Source organism: Cebus imitator, unplaced genomic scaffold (assembly GCF_001604975.1).
Source record: "Cebus imitator isolate Cc_AM_T3 unplaced genomic scaffold, Cebus_imitator-1.0 Scaffold145, whole genome shotgun sequence".
In the NCBI taxonomy this organism is placed as follows: Eukaryota; Metazoa; Chordata; class Mammalia; order Primates; family Cebidae; genus Cebus; species Cebus imitator.
Window position 1 is genome coordinate 5656236 of NW_016107460.1, and position 14119 is coordinate 5670354.

The 14119-nt window shown below is 63.3% G+C and overlaps 1 protein-coding gene across 2 annotated transcripts in view; it reads left to right on the plus strand.

Moving 5' to 3' along the window:
- Positions 1-14119, plus strand: part of TP73 (tumor protein p73) — a 60666-nt gene that overhangs the window by 4240 nt on the left and 42307 nt on the right. Inside the window, exons 2-3 of one of the 2 annotated variants that reach the window (XM_017542690.1) lie at positions 4644-4741; positions 5360-5480. In XM_017542690.1, the coding sequence (XP_017398179.1) occupies positions 4677-4741; positions 5360-5480 (186 nt within the window). In that variant the 5' untranslated portion in view covers positions 4644-4676. Of the gene's footprint in view, positions 1-4643; positions 4742-5359; positions 5481-12653; positions 12912-14119 lie in introns of those variants that run through there. The other variant, XM_037743537.1, reaches the window with a different exon arrangement.

A 14119-nucleotide genomic window follows, 5' to 3' on the forward strand; every position in this document is an offset into this window, starting at 1 on the left:
AAAAAAAAAAAAAAAAAAAAAAAAACCAGGATGAGCCGCACACTGACCATGCGATGGAGAGGTGCTCAAAGGAGCCAGGGACCCAGCAGCCACCAGGCCCCCCCTTTCTGCCCTCGTGTGTGCAGCTCTGTTCCTCAGCCCGGTTCCTGTCCTTGGGACCCACCTCATTCTTCTCCCTCCACTGCTACCACCTGATACTAAGTAATCGTTGGTCAATTGCAACTCGATACTGTTTGTGGGGCATCCGCCATGTGCCCGGACAGAGGAGTGCTTTTGCTTTTTACATGCGGAGTGACTTCATTCCACCCAGTGCTTCTAGCACGCAGCTGCCACAGTTATCCCCGTTTTACAAACCAGGAAACAGAGGCTCAGACTGGGCAAGACATCTGTCCAGGGTCACACAGCTGGAGAGCGGCAGAGGTGGGCTGTGTGGGCAGAGCGGGACACGGAGCTGGAACATGTGCCCAGCACTGCTGGGCTTCAGGGCAGAAGCAGCGGGCAGGAATCGTGTGTCCTGGTGTGACCCAAACACACATATGACAGCAAGAAGGCCTGGGCAGGCAGCAGAGGGCAGGGCGGGCCCCTTGGGTGTCTAGATGTGGGTTAGGCCTCGATGTACCTGTGACGAAAGACGCAGGCAGGGGCTTCCCAGGCAGGGGCTTCCCAGGTAGGGTTCGGGGTGGGGCTGTGCGGTGGGAACGTGGGGGACTAGGGAGGGGGTTGCAGCTGGGCCTTCGCCTCCCTTGCTCAGCTCCAGGCCAGATCAAGGTAGAGCCAGGCTGCTGGGTTCGACCTCCGCCCTGACCGGCTGCGTACCCGTGGGGAGCTGCCTTTCCCCTCTGTGTGCGTCTCCTGGCTGGGAACGTGGCACGTGGTACACACCCTCACTGGGCCGTCATGGGGTGGCCGGCATCCCCAGAAGGGATTCATACAAGCCACTTCACTTGACTGCTTGTGAACTGCTCTACCCAGGGGGCACCTCCACCCGCAGGGTCCCGGGCATTATTGATTTGGCCATGGGGATGGCCTCAAGCTTTCAGTATGAGGCTCTGGGATTCCCCCAGGCAATCTCAGATCTGTCTCCCTTCTTCTCTCACTTCCCCACGGCCACAGCCCAGGAGGGAGAGGGCAGCCTGCTCAGGCACCCCCAGCTGCCCTCGTATTACACACGGTGCAAGCTGCCCCCGCAGTGGGAAGCTACGTCTGTCTTTTGTCACCATGCTCGGCTCCCTGGACCAGGGGAGCGGGGAGCGGGGCAGCAGGCAGGCCATCTGTGGCGGGAGGGGCTCTCAGCCGCACCCTCCTCCCCAAGCCCAGCAAATGGGTCTTCATCCCCGCCCCTGACCGCAGACCTGGCAACCCTGGCTGAAGGGCCTGTCCCCATCCCACCCACTCGGGACAGAGGGTGGCCACATGGTCCTGGGCCTCCTGCCTGGGCTCTGTGGGTCTTATCAGTGTTCCCGTGGGGCCCTGGGGCCGATGCCACCAGCGTCGGAGTTTTGCCCAGAAGTTGGAAATCAGGCATTCCGTGGCTTCCGGTTCCAGTTCCTCCATGTGCTTTTTCCGTCCTGGTTTTGCCGGTGTGGAACCCGACGGCTCCAGGGAGGCTGGTGGCTGCAGCAGGGCGGCATGCAGTGGCGAGGCCAGCCTTCATGACAGCGTCCTCCTCGGGGGCCTGTTCCAGACTCTTCATGACTCCCTGGGGGCTTGGTAAAGGTGCAGATCCTGGGCCCCCCCAGCCCCCGGTGGGGAGGAGCGGCCTGGAAGATGCGTCTGCCCAGGCCTTCTGGACACACGGCTGCTCCTGGAGGCCCGCTGCTCAAGTCCCAGGCAGGCAGGTCTGGGGAATATTTGGGGACCCAACTTCCGGCACGGAGGACGCCCCTTCCCCACCCCACGTGCTCCTAGTGGTGGCACCGGAGGCCTGTGCCATGGGCCTGGAGGGCTTGGCGGGCGGGATCGGGGACCCCCTGACCACACTCACTGGCCTCTGTTCTGTGCCCAGGCAGGGGTGAGAAGCCAAGCTGGTGTCCCGCAGTGCGCAGCGGATGCCGGTCGGGGGGTGTGGAAGCCGGGGCTCCGGCAGGCAGGGGTGCGCAGACAAGAAGCGTCGCTGTTCTTCATTCAGGGTTAGAGGGAAGAGGGCGTGGCTCAGAACCCGCGGGAGCTAAAATGGTACCCGCTTGAAAATATAGCCAACGTCCATGTCCCAGGCACAAGGTCACAAATAACGTTTCACTGACCAGTTCCTGTGAGCCCCTGGAGGCATGCCCCGTCCACAGCTGTTCACGGAAGCACTAGACCTCCAGTGGGGGTGCGGCGGGATGCCGACGGCTCTCACGCTCTGTCTCTCTCCCTGTCTCTCTCTGTCTCTCTTCCTGTCTCTCTCTGTCTCTCTCCCTGTCTCTATGTCTCTGTCTTTCTTTGTCTCTGTCTCTCTTCGTCCCTGTTTCTCTCTGTCTCTGTCCCACCTTAGCCTTTGTGGGGGAGCAGCTCACAGGCTGGCAGATGAGGTCATGTGTCCTGAGCATGACGTTTCAGGGCTCACCCATGCGGTAACACGTCACAGCTTCCTTCCTTTTCGTAATGTCTCCTTGTTTGTGGGAACCATGTCTCAAGTGCCCGGCCCTCTGCTGGTGGGCATCTGGGCTGTGTGCACGGTTCGGCTCCCAGGACTGGCGCTGCTGTGAAGGGAGCTGGGATTTTGCCACCCACCTGCTGTGTGGCTGCGGCCAAGTCATTTTCACCTCTGGGCTCAGTGGCCCAGCTGCAGAACGAAGGGGCCTCAACCCAGTGGCCTCCGGCGGCAAAACTTTCCAGGGCTTGTCCTCTTGGATCGGAGGGAGCTTCTTCCCTCCCAGTCTGGCCCCTCCAGTCCCCCCGCCTTTCAGGAAACCTGCCCGGGGCCCCTCACTTGTGCCATCCGGCCTCGGCCCACACACCTGCACCAAGAGGCTACCTCTTGGGCCGTGGGGCACAGGCAAGGGCGGGTTCTGCCCACCGTCGAGGCCGAGTGCCAGCCTCAGCTGGGCCTGCAGTTCCACTTCCGGTCAGCCCTCCCGCTATAAATGAACGGGATGCTGCTCTCTGGCACACCCTCAGCTCCCCTGGGGTTTCAGGCAGCCCAGCCCAGGGTCTGAGGCCTGCAAGTTCATGCCTGGCTGCCTGACAGTGAAGTGGGGCGGGGTGAGGCGGGACCCCTGAATTAACTCCCGATTCTGAAGGGCCCCTGGGACCTTCCTCACCTGCACTTAACAGCTGTGTGACCTCAGGCCAGTCACTTAACGCCTCTGAGCCTGCGGCTCCTGAAAAGCAGTAAAGTGGTGGTCACGCCCTCCTAGGAGAGCTAGCTTGTGGTCAGTGCTCTCTAAGCTGTTTGTCCCAGGCCACTCAGGCTCACTGACCACCCCCCAGCCTGGCCCGTGCCACTTCTCCATCGCCCAGCATGTGGTGGCCCGGGAGCGTGCCACAGACTTCCATCAGCTGCCACCTGCCTGGGGAAGGACAAAAGCCACAGGTTGCAGGCCGTGCCCTACACCCCGCCGGCCGTGGGCAGGTCCGGGCCTGCCTGCCTGGGCACTGCAGGGCGGTGGCCAAGCCAGTCCCATGGCACCTTGCCAAGGACCTGGGAGGCTGGCCCAGGGGAGAGGTCACCTCAGCCAGGGCGGGGGGCTATGGGCAGGGTGGGCTCCGGTTTTCCTGTCCCCTCCCCCTCAGCATAGAACCAGGGACCCCAGCTGTGCCCCGCCTGGACACTGGCACCTCCTCATGGGTGCCCAGGGCCACTGGGAGCTGGGCACAGGGGCTCTCAGGGGAGCAATGGTGGAGACAAAGACCAGTGGATGGACTCTGGGGTCAGGGCTCCGCAGTCCCCAGGTATCTCCTTCTCAAAGTGGGACCACCCAGGCAGTGGCCAGCTCCAGGACAGGGCAGCTTCAGCTTCCCAGCCTTGCCAGGCTTCCTTGTGGGGCTGGAGTCCAGGGAGAGCTCAGAAGGTGGGAAGATGTCTGTGCCCCACAGCAATCAGCACAGTGAGGCTGTAGCCCAGGGCTCGGCCGAAGCCTCCAGGGCATCCCTCACACACACGCTATTCCCAAGATGGGGTGATCAGGACCTGAGCCACCTGCGGGCATGAGGGAGACCCCAAACCTGGCTGCGTCCCCCGGGCCAAACCTAGACACAGTGGATCGTGACAGCGACCACCGGCCTCACGCACTCATCCTGGCCCAGGCATCTCAAAGATTGCTCTCCCCAAGGCCCCCATGGCAGCTCCAGGAGCGGGTGCTGCTGTCATCCCCTATTCCAAGGCAGCAGTTCTGAGAAGCCCCCGCGGATGGGCCTGATCCAGGCCAGCCACCTCCAAGGCAGAGCTGCCCACCTGGCCCTCGGTTTCCAGCCGTGGGGGCAGGGTGGACAAAATGAGAGTGGAGAGGGCACAGGGAAGGTGAGGGGGCACCTGCCAGTGCTCAAGGGATGCCCTAGGCATCTGCTGATGGGCATCTGGGCTGTGTGCACCGTTCAGCTCCCAGGACTGGTGCCGCTGTGAAGGGAGCTGGGATTTTGCCTGCCTTCCCCCAGGCCGTCACAGAAAGGCAGAGCACAAATTCCCAGGGCGCTCAGGTGTCATTCTTTCCTCCCTGCAGAGTGAGCTGCCCTCGGAGGCCAGCGAGAGGAAGATGGCCCAGTCCACCACCACCTCCCCCGATGGGGGCACCACGTTCGAGCACCTCTGGAGCTCTCTGTGAGTGCGCTCGGCTGGCCAGAGCTGGGGGCTCCCTGGGAGGCACTCTGGGCTCAGCCACCCTCACTGGGATAACGGACCAGAGCAGGGGGGGTGGCCCCGGGAGGACTGTGGGCCAGCCTCAGACACCCTCACTGGGACTCTGGAATAACCTTGGCCACCCTCGATGAGATTCTGGGCTAACCTCGGCCACCCTTACTGGCCTAACTGGACCAGAGCAGGAGAGGTGGCCCCACACTGGTCTTGGGCTAGCCTTGGCCACCCTCATCAGCCTGGGGACAGGGCTGGGTCAGAGGGGTAGGGAAGGGGGACTGCTGCCCTAGGCATTCCCTGGGGAGGCAGAACCAAAATTCAGACTCTTTTCCCTGGCCGTCTCTGGAGAGGGGCCATGGCCAGCAGAGGCCCAGGAAAACGGGGCCCGTGACTGATTCTGTGTCTCTGGCAAGGACAGCAGCCCTGGAGGGGCGGTGGAGGACGGAGAAGGGGTGAGAGGGCCTGGGAGGGGCAGAAGACATAGGCCTCACCAGGAGTCTCGGGCTGGCCTTCAGCTCCTGGGAGGTGTGGGGGTGACGCCAAGACTGGGGGCTGACAGCTTCTGTTTTCCTCTCCTTGCCCCAGGGAACCAGACAGCACCTACTTCGACCTTCCCCAGTCAAGCCGGGGGACTAATGAGGCGGTGGGTGGCACAGATTCCAGCATGGACGTCTTCCACCTGGAGGGCATGACCACATCTGTCATGGTGAGTGGGGGCTGCCCTCTGCAGAGGACTGGAGTGAGGGCAGTCAGTGTGGCCTGTCCTGTCTTGGGAGCCTGGCAGAAGCAGGAGATAGCCTCTTGGCTGTATAGCTTCCCCTGTGGGTTTCTCAGCACACTTCAAATTGCAAAGGAGAAAATGTAACTGTCAATCCAGAGATACAAATGGATTCAGGCATGGCTGGATCCAAGTATAGAAAGGGCTTCAGGCATGGCTGGATCCAGGTGTAGAAAGGGCTTCAGGCATGGCTGGGTCCAGGTGCTTCACGGCTGCCTGCTGTCCCCTGCAGTGGCTTTGTTTTTGGTCAGCCTCTCCTCTTGTGGTGAAGAGTACCAGGCTCTGCCTGTATGCCCTGTCCCAGTGGAGAGGGCACCCCTCTTTTCCCGCAGCCCAGCAGCCCTGCCTCTCGTTGATCTGAATGTGGTCATGGGCTCATCTCTGACCCACCCTTGTGCCTCTGAGTGGCCTGGGCCCACCATGCCCAGAATAGGGTGACGATGGAATGGAGTGGGGCAGGCCCCCCACAGGGACCCCCAAAGGAAGATGGGGGTGCTGTTTCCAGGAGAACAGGACTGGAGGGGCGCAGGCAGGGCCAGTGGGGCCGTGACACCCCATCGTGGCAGGCTCCATCATTCCTGGGAGTCTCAGGCCCTGCCATGTGGGCTGCTCCTTTTAGGGAAAAGGCCAGGCTGTGGGAGCTGGTGGGGGCCTCATCCCTGCCTGTTTCTCCCGCCGCCCATAGCCAGGCCCCGACTGTGCCAGGAGGTGGGTGGCAGGTGGGCAGCACCAGAGAGGAGAGGGCAAGGACCCGACCCGCCCCGGGAGGCCCAGCACGGCCTGCCTTCCCTGCGCTTGGTCCCGCCCACAGGCTGGCTGCCCCGGGCCCAGGGATTCCTAGGTGGGGAACTTGCTACGTGCACTGCAGGAAAAACAGCCCAAACTGCGGGGACAGGCACCCAAAACACAGCGCACGGGGTGGGGGGGCAGTGCGAGGGGCAGGTCCCGCCTCCCTCACTTATGCCCAGATCCAGTCAGGGCCTGCAAGGGAGGGGGCAGTGCTGGGCCTCTGAGGGACGCGAGGGCTCCCAGCCTGGCCCTCCTCCTCCCTCAAGTCCCTGTTCCAGGAGCTGGGGTGCACACCTGTCCGAGGCACGGGGGTGGGCGGCCCAGCCACCCTGGACACTGGAGGGAGTGGGGGCCGTGAGGCTCCAGTCAGACGAGCCGAGTGAAGCGGGGTGGGGGAGGCAGAGGGTCCATTGCAGAAGCTGGGCTGTCGCAGACCCGTATGGAGGCAAAGAAGGTACATCCTTGGGCAGCTGCGGCCCCAGGGCAGGGGGTTTCTGGAAGACAGCAGCACCCATTCCTCCGAGGAGCCCCTCGGCCTGGATCTGAGGGTTGGACCGCCCACCCCTGCCCACCCACCCCTGCTCAGGTCCCAGTGAAACACTCACCAGCATTCCGAACGTGTTCTAGTGCCATGTTATGGGTGAGGAAACTGAGGCAGATGCTGGGAAAGGGTGGGCTGGGGACGGGCCTGGGTAGTGTGAGAAAGTGAGAGAGCGACCTCTCCCCTCCCTCCCTTTGGAACAATTCTGCCGGCTGCTCCTGGGGGACAAGGGTCCTGACCCCGCCCCCTCCAGGTCCCACTCTGGACCTCCATGTCCTCCACTTTGGGGAGGGGCAGGAACTGGCCGCTGGACCCCAGGGAGGGAGGGAGGAAGACCTGTGAGACTATCTGTCTCCTGAGATGCAGAAGCCACCTCCCGACCCCAAGGTGCTCAGCGCCTTGTCCCCTGCAGAGGACAGAGGGCCCCTGAGAGCACACAGACCCTGCATCTGGAGGAGGACCTGGGCTCGGGGAGGCGGAAGGAGCAGTTCTGCATTCCTGCGGGTGGGGCGCACTTGGCCCCCCAGCCCCAGAGGGTTCCCTGAGCCTCACATCGGGGTCTGGTCTGAGCCCCCCCTAGAACTTGCCCCCCCAGCCCCATGCCACTCCCCAGCCATAGGGTGACAGTGGGCCTCACACCTCCGCCAACAGCAAAGTGGCCGAATCTGACAGGCAGTGGCACGGTGCTTGAATTATTTGCTTTCGGTCACCTTCTGTCAGGCTGTGGTGGCCCCAGGTCATTGAAACTACTGATGCAAAAGCAGTACAGATGTACTCAGGAGGGGCACTTCTAAAGGTGAGGGGAAAAATGCCTGTTGGGGGTCAACGTCCTCCCAAAGCCATGTAAGAAATTCCTGGGTGCACAGCTCGGCTCAGGGAGGTGGGGATTTCCCAGAAGGGAGGCTGGCCCACCTGGCCAACGGGCCTTCGTGGAAAGTGCCAAACCTCATTCTGATCCCAGGGCCCAGCCCCCTCGTGACAGCGCTGCTGGGCCAAGGGCATGTGGTCCCCTACCTCTGATCCCCGTGGGAGCGCCAGGTGCAGACAGAGACTCAGAGAAGCACCGACTAGCCGGCTTGGGCAGCTTGGCATGGGGCCCAGGGATTCGCTGCCTTGAGAATTGCCCACCGAGCCCGGGGGTCCCAGAGCGGGACTGGAGCTGAACCGGGGGCATTGTTTTAAAGTCCAGCCTGGGAGCTCAGGGAAGACACTATGCGGCTGGGGCTGGGGACCTGGACCCGGCTCAGTGAGGACGCAGGCATGGGGCGCTCTGAGTGACCCCTGGGAAACTACCACCTGCAGCTCAGGGGCCCCGTTCTAGCCCCACCACGAGGCTGGCGAGCTTGAACAGGAATCACCGCACAGGCCGGGTCTCAGGTCAGACAGGTGATCTGGTGCCGGATGTTTGCAGGGATCTCGACAGACCTGAGTTGGTGGCTCAGGCAGAGTCCTGCTTGTGGAAGAGGCTGCACATGCCCCTGCCCCCACCTGCCCCTGGAGGCTCCCTCTGGCCACCTGTCCCTGGGTGCTGGTGGCATCTGGCTGCTCCCATCCTCAAGGGTGGGTCTGGGGCTCGTCCAGCAATAGGGCCTCAGGCAGGCGGCACAGTGTTTGAGCTCGGGACACCGGCCCTCTGCAGTGGGGCGTGCTTCTGCGTCTCGGGGACATGGTTCAGGAAGGCAGGGTGTAGACAGGAGCAGTGGAACCCTCAGTGGGCCTTGGAGGAGCCCCAGGCCACAGACTTATCGGTGAGACCATGAACTCTGTGTGGCCACAACAGGAAGCGAACCTGTGGTCACTGTGGCCATCTGGCTTTGATGGCCCAGAAAGTCCAGCAGGTAGAGGTGGCTGTGGCTGGGGCTCCGAGGCCCGATTTGCTGGGTCAGGACCCACCGCTTCCCTGCTAGCTGGGCAACACTTACAGATTATGGAGTCTCCGGGCCTCCAATTCCTGGCCATAAAATTGGGCTACTGAGAGCATCCAAGTCACCCACTGACTTGAGGCTGTCTGGTGGTGCTGGTCCCATCAGGAGCGTGTGACAAATGCTAGGTGTGAGGGCGAGGGCAGGGAGGAGACCCTGTATTTAAGAGAGCTGCTCCTTCGGAGACGAGAACATCACAGCTAGCAGGGGCTAGGACAGGGCCACCGGCCCGGCACGGGTCCTGCCTGAGTCGCTCCTTGGCTGGGGCTCTGGCTGTCCCCGAAGACCCTATGTGGCTCACAGGGACCTCACCCTAAAATAGGTCCCCGTCCTACAAGAGGAGAGCAGGGGGAAGCCTGTGGCCCCAGCCTGCCCGTGGGCTGGGGAGGGTGGGCTGAGGAGCCACAGTGAAAACTGGCCCAGCCCCTGCCCTCTCGGGGCCCCGGCTGCTGTCCTGAATGAAGAAGGCTTGATGTGGCTCTCGGTGCCACGTGGGTGGGGTCTCCCTGGCCACCCCCAGACAGCCTGGGAGGAGCTGCAGAGGATAAACCTCCCTGGGAGGCTCGTGGGTTCGAGGAGGCAGTGGGGGCGTGGCTGTGGGGGCAGGGGTCCTAATCGTCGCTGGGACCCACGTGAGGAGTCTCTGCAGTGCTGGGCCTCAGCTGGGGGTGAATCCCCACCCCTCTGAGCCCCAGCGTCCCCTCATACAAAGCCAGGGCAGGGCAGTGACACCCAAGGCCGCCCACTGGCTCTCAGAATGCTCCACATGGAGGGGGGACATGGGAGGGAAGCAAGGACGGGAGCAAAGAGGAGAGAGGCAGGTGCCTCCTCCCTCCCTCCGCATCCCTCCCTCCCTCCGCACCCCTCCCTCCCTCTGCACCCCTCCCCCTCCCTCCGCACCCCTCCCCCCTCCCTCTTTAGAGCCTCCTCAGGCCCGGCCCCCTCCCCTGAGTCCCTTCCCGCCTCTCCTGGCGCCTTTCTGTGGCGACAGCTGTTGTGGGCAGGTGGGCTACGGGGCAGGGACTAGGGCTGGCTGGCGGGACAGAAGGCAGGCTGATCTTCCCTGGGGGCCCAAGAACCCAGCAGCAGCACAGACACCCCCAGTCAGAACCTTCAGACACTTGGGACTTAAGACCCCTGAGGTCACTCAGGATAGACTTGCTAATTTGAGGGAGGGGCATTCTCCCCAGGTGCAGAAGAAGGAAGGGCACAGGTCCTCTGTGTGTGTGTGTGTGTGTGTGTGTGTGTGTGTGTACCCCAGGTAAGGGCAGGCGGGCAGAGGGGGAGGGGTGCCCCTCCCTCCCAAGGGGGCTCTGCAGCTGGAGGAAGGGCGGGGTGGGGCATGGGAGCAGGGAGGGGGCTCAGCTTGCCATAGTCAACTCTGAGACCCCAGCCCACTCATTACCCCCTCCTAAAGAGCCCCCCCAGCCTTTCCTTTGGTGGGCTTCCATGACGAGGTCCTTCAGGGCTGTGCAGACCTGAACCCCACCCGGCACCTGGGTCTCAGCGCCTTGCAGCCTCTGCGGCCTCCTCCTTGGGGTGGGATGACAGCTGCGACCCTGTGTTATGAGTTTGGCCTTGAACTGACACCGAAGGCACCAGGAAACGAAGTCCCCTTTCCATTCTGGCAAATACTCCTCCCGCGGATGTAGTGCCTGGAGAGTAGCGTGGCCTGTGGCAGCAGCGCTCCCGCCTGTCCTGCGGCCCAGGTCCCGAGGAAACACTCAGTGGGGTGGAGTCCCCAGGGAGTCAGAAGCAGAATGGCAGGTGCAGAGGACCCAGCTGGGAGGGAAACTGGAGGAGGCACTGAGGGCCAAGCCAAGGGGGTGTGGCCCCAGGTCCCCGTCCCTGTCCTCTGCAAAGCCAGGCCTTGGGGACATTTGCATAAAGCTGAGCGCTGCTCTGGGGCAGAGGCAGGTGGTTTTTGATGCTTTTGAGTTGCAGCCTGGCCCAGACGAGGGGTGGAGGGACGCGGGTTCTTGGGCACAGTGCCCTGGGCATGGGTGGGGCTCGTGCCGAAGGCAGCCTGGCTGTCATCCCTCCTCACGTCCTTCCCCTTGGCGTGCTCCTTTTGGCTATTTATAAAACCAACAGGCTGGCCCTGTGCACGGGGACTTGCCCGAGTCTTTTTCAATCCATCATTCCCTTTGGCAAGGGAGGATGCAGCAGGCAGAGGTTGGGGAATGCGCCGTCGGGGGTGGGGAGTGGAACCCAGGTCCCACCTCCGCCTGGCTCTGAGTGTCCCTCCATCCCTGGGGAGCCCGCCACCAACCCAAGAGGGGTCCCAGGCTCAGAAGCAGAGGGCACCCCCGCCCCCAAGTCATCTCCCATCCCAGCAGGAGTGTGCCTGGGGCTCACCCTGGGTCCCCCTCTCCCCGTCAAGGAGACTGCTGCTTACTCCAGAGCCTCCAGTCTGGGGACCCGCTGCAGGGGGGTCCCAAGAGACGCCCTTCCTGAACCTGGTCTAGCAAACAAAACTGTCTTTTTCTCAACCGTCTCCTCCAGAGTGCCGCCGCCCTGCCTGCTGGGGACTGAGATCCTCGGCTGTAGGAAGAGATGGGCGTCCGTCCTCGCCTGCTGCCTCCCCAGCCCAGGCCCCGCCCCTTGGGGCACAGCACCCAGAGCCGTCCTTTCGTCCTCAGCCGGGCCTGCTGGTGGGGCAGGGTGGGTCCTCGGGGCTCCTCAGGCGGCTGCAGTCCAAGCCTCCCCTGCCCTCACCCAGCTCTGCCTGCTCTCCCGGGGGTGGGGGTGGGGGTGGTGGGTGATGGAGGCCCCTGCCCGCTTTCGGGGAGCACAGCAAGGAAGGAGGAAGCTGGGGAGATGGAGACTAGAGAAAAGAGGCAGGTGGTTTGGGATTTGGCAGGAAAAGGTGGAAGGAAAGGGACTCCGTGTGGATTTCTCGGCTCCCCGTGGATTTCTCAGCCCTCGTGGTGTGGGAACCACGGTGCCCTGGGGACTGGAACGGCGGGCCCGGGTCTGGGAGGGCGGGTCCCCAGGCCCCGGTCCCCAGGTTTGCCTGGGCATGGATGCCTTGCCTGCTTCCAGTGGGACCCAGGCCCCTCTGCCAGTGGCAACTTTGTACCAAAGACAGCTGAAACAGAATGAAAATTCAGACAGCCCACTGGGAGTGGCCTCAAAGGCCCCAGTAGGCAGGTGCGGGCATCACTGCAGAGCCCTGACTGGCTGTGCCAAGGCTGTCCACCGAGGCAGTGGGCACCACCGCCAGGCTCTTCTTTGGCAGCAGGGGCTTGTCCGTGTTTCCCAGAGACTTGGCCAGTGCCAGGGTGGGCTCCAGACACACAGCCCTGGATGCTTGGACTCACCCCTGCTTTGGGCAGGCGGTGGGAAGCTGGCCCCACAAGCGCTGCTCACTCCCGCTCCTGTCTCCTCAGGGGTCCGGGGTTGCAGCCTGGCGTGAGCCCCTCCTCTCCATGCAGCCCTTGAGGTGGTCCCAGCTGACCACTGAGCTCCCTGCACAAGGGGAAGACGCGCCCCACCAGGGTTGCCAAGGGAGGCGACGGCATCTCTCCCCCTTGGGGTGGCCCAGCCTTGCCTACCACGATCTCCAGGGCCGGGGCTCAGCCCTCGTGCTTGGGAACGGAGTCTGCCTTGTGGGACGAGGCCTGGGGGCCCCCAGAGCCTTCCCCAGACAGGCAGCATCTCCAAAGGAGCCCTGGTGGGTTTAATTAGGGAGCCGGCGCTGACCGACGTCCCCGCCCTCCCCGCGCAGCCTCCGTGGTGCGGTCCAACACATCACCGGGCAAGCTGAGGCCTGCCCTGGGCCTGGATGAATACTCATGAGGAATAAAGGGGTGGGCCGCGGGTTCTGTTGTTGGATGCAGCCAGTTGACAGAACTCGGGGAGATGGGAAAAGCGAGAATGCCAGCAAACCGCCCGCATGTGCCCGGGCACCCTCGGCTCCCGCCTCCCTAGCCGCCCGGCCTCTGCCCCTCGGTCCACGCTGCCAGGCGGCCACGACCCTGACCCTTCCCCTCGGGCCGCCCAGACCCATGCCTCGTCCTGCGGGACAGCAGCTCCCCGCCGTGCACAGACCCCCCGGCGCCTACCATGCTGTACGTCAGTGACCCTGCGAGGCACCTGGCCACGGTAGGTGTGACGCGCCCTTCACGGATCTCTCCAGGGACTTTGCAGGGGGTTTTGCCTTGGTGGGGGGTTCAGAGGGTCATCCTTCTGCCTGTCTCCCTGGCCCTGTGTCTGCTGCCAGGTAGGGTGAGCAGAGGGAGGAAGGGAGGCACTGAGGGGCTAGAGGCAGGTCCCGGGCATGGACCAGGGAGATTTGGGCCCCCACAGCCTGTGCCCACCGGCTGGGTGGGGACCTGAAGCCAGAGAGAGGAGGCCGGGTCCGGGCCGATGGGGTTGCTGGTGCTTCTGCCTTGCACTCGGGGCTCTCTGATGCTCCTTAGCTTTGGGGCTGGTGGCTCGGTCCAGGCTCAGGGTTTCCGAGCTGTCCTTCCCTGCCCCAGCCGCCAGGAGCCCAGTGCACCCCTGGAAGTCATCTTCGAACCCAAGTGCCCCTGGGCTTGGGTTTGAAGCTACCTCTGCCCTCACCTGGGAATTTGCTCATTTGACAGCAGTGGCAGACGGGGATTTTTGGCGGCCCCAGGGGCTCTTCTCGGTGTGGGTCTGAGCTCTGGGGCCAGGACCGGCAGCAAACTGGGCTTGAGGCCTCTTGCAGCCCCCTTCACACAGTAGGCAGCTGGCCTGGCAGAGGGGAGGGCAAGGCCTGCAGCTTGCGGTTGGCCCCTGCAGCCTGAGCCCCGGGGACCTGGCCTCACTTCCAGACTTTCCAGGTCCCCAGGGCCAGGCAGGCACCAGCTGCTAATTGCGAAGGTGGAAGGCTGGGCACAGCTGCTCCATGCGAGGCCACTGCTCCTCCCAGGGAGGCAGACAGCTGGGGCCTCGGGCACCTGTGCCACACAGGAGACTAAGCCATGGACAGGGCACAGCGAGCAGGGAGGAAGAGTCCAGGTGTCCCCAAGCTCTGCTGGCACAGAGATCTGGCCGTGGGCTCCAGGCAGTGTGATTGGGGTGTGTGTGACAGCAATGTGTGTGAGTCTGAAACACCAGTGTGTACATTGGTGTGCACGTGGCGGGTGGGTGTGTGTCTAGGTGTGGGTGTGCATGCAGTATGCAAGTGAGGATATGTGCAGATGTTTATGTGTGTTGCTGTGGGTGTATGTACAGGCTGGTATGTGTGTGCCCGGGTCTGCATGTGTGTTGTGGTGTGTGTGTGTGTGTGTGTGTGTGTGTGTATAGATTGCTATGCGCAGGTGTGATTGTGTAATTTGGGTGGG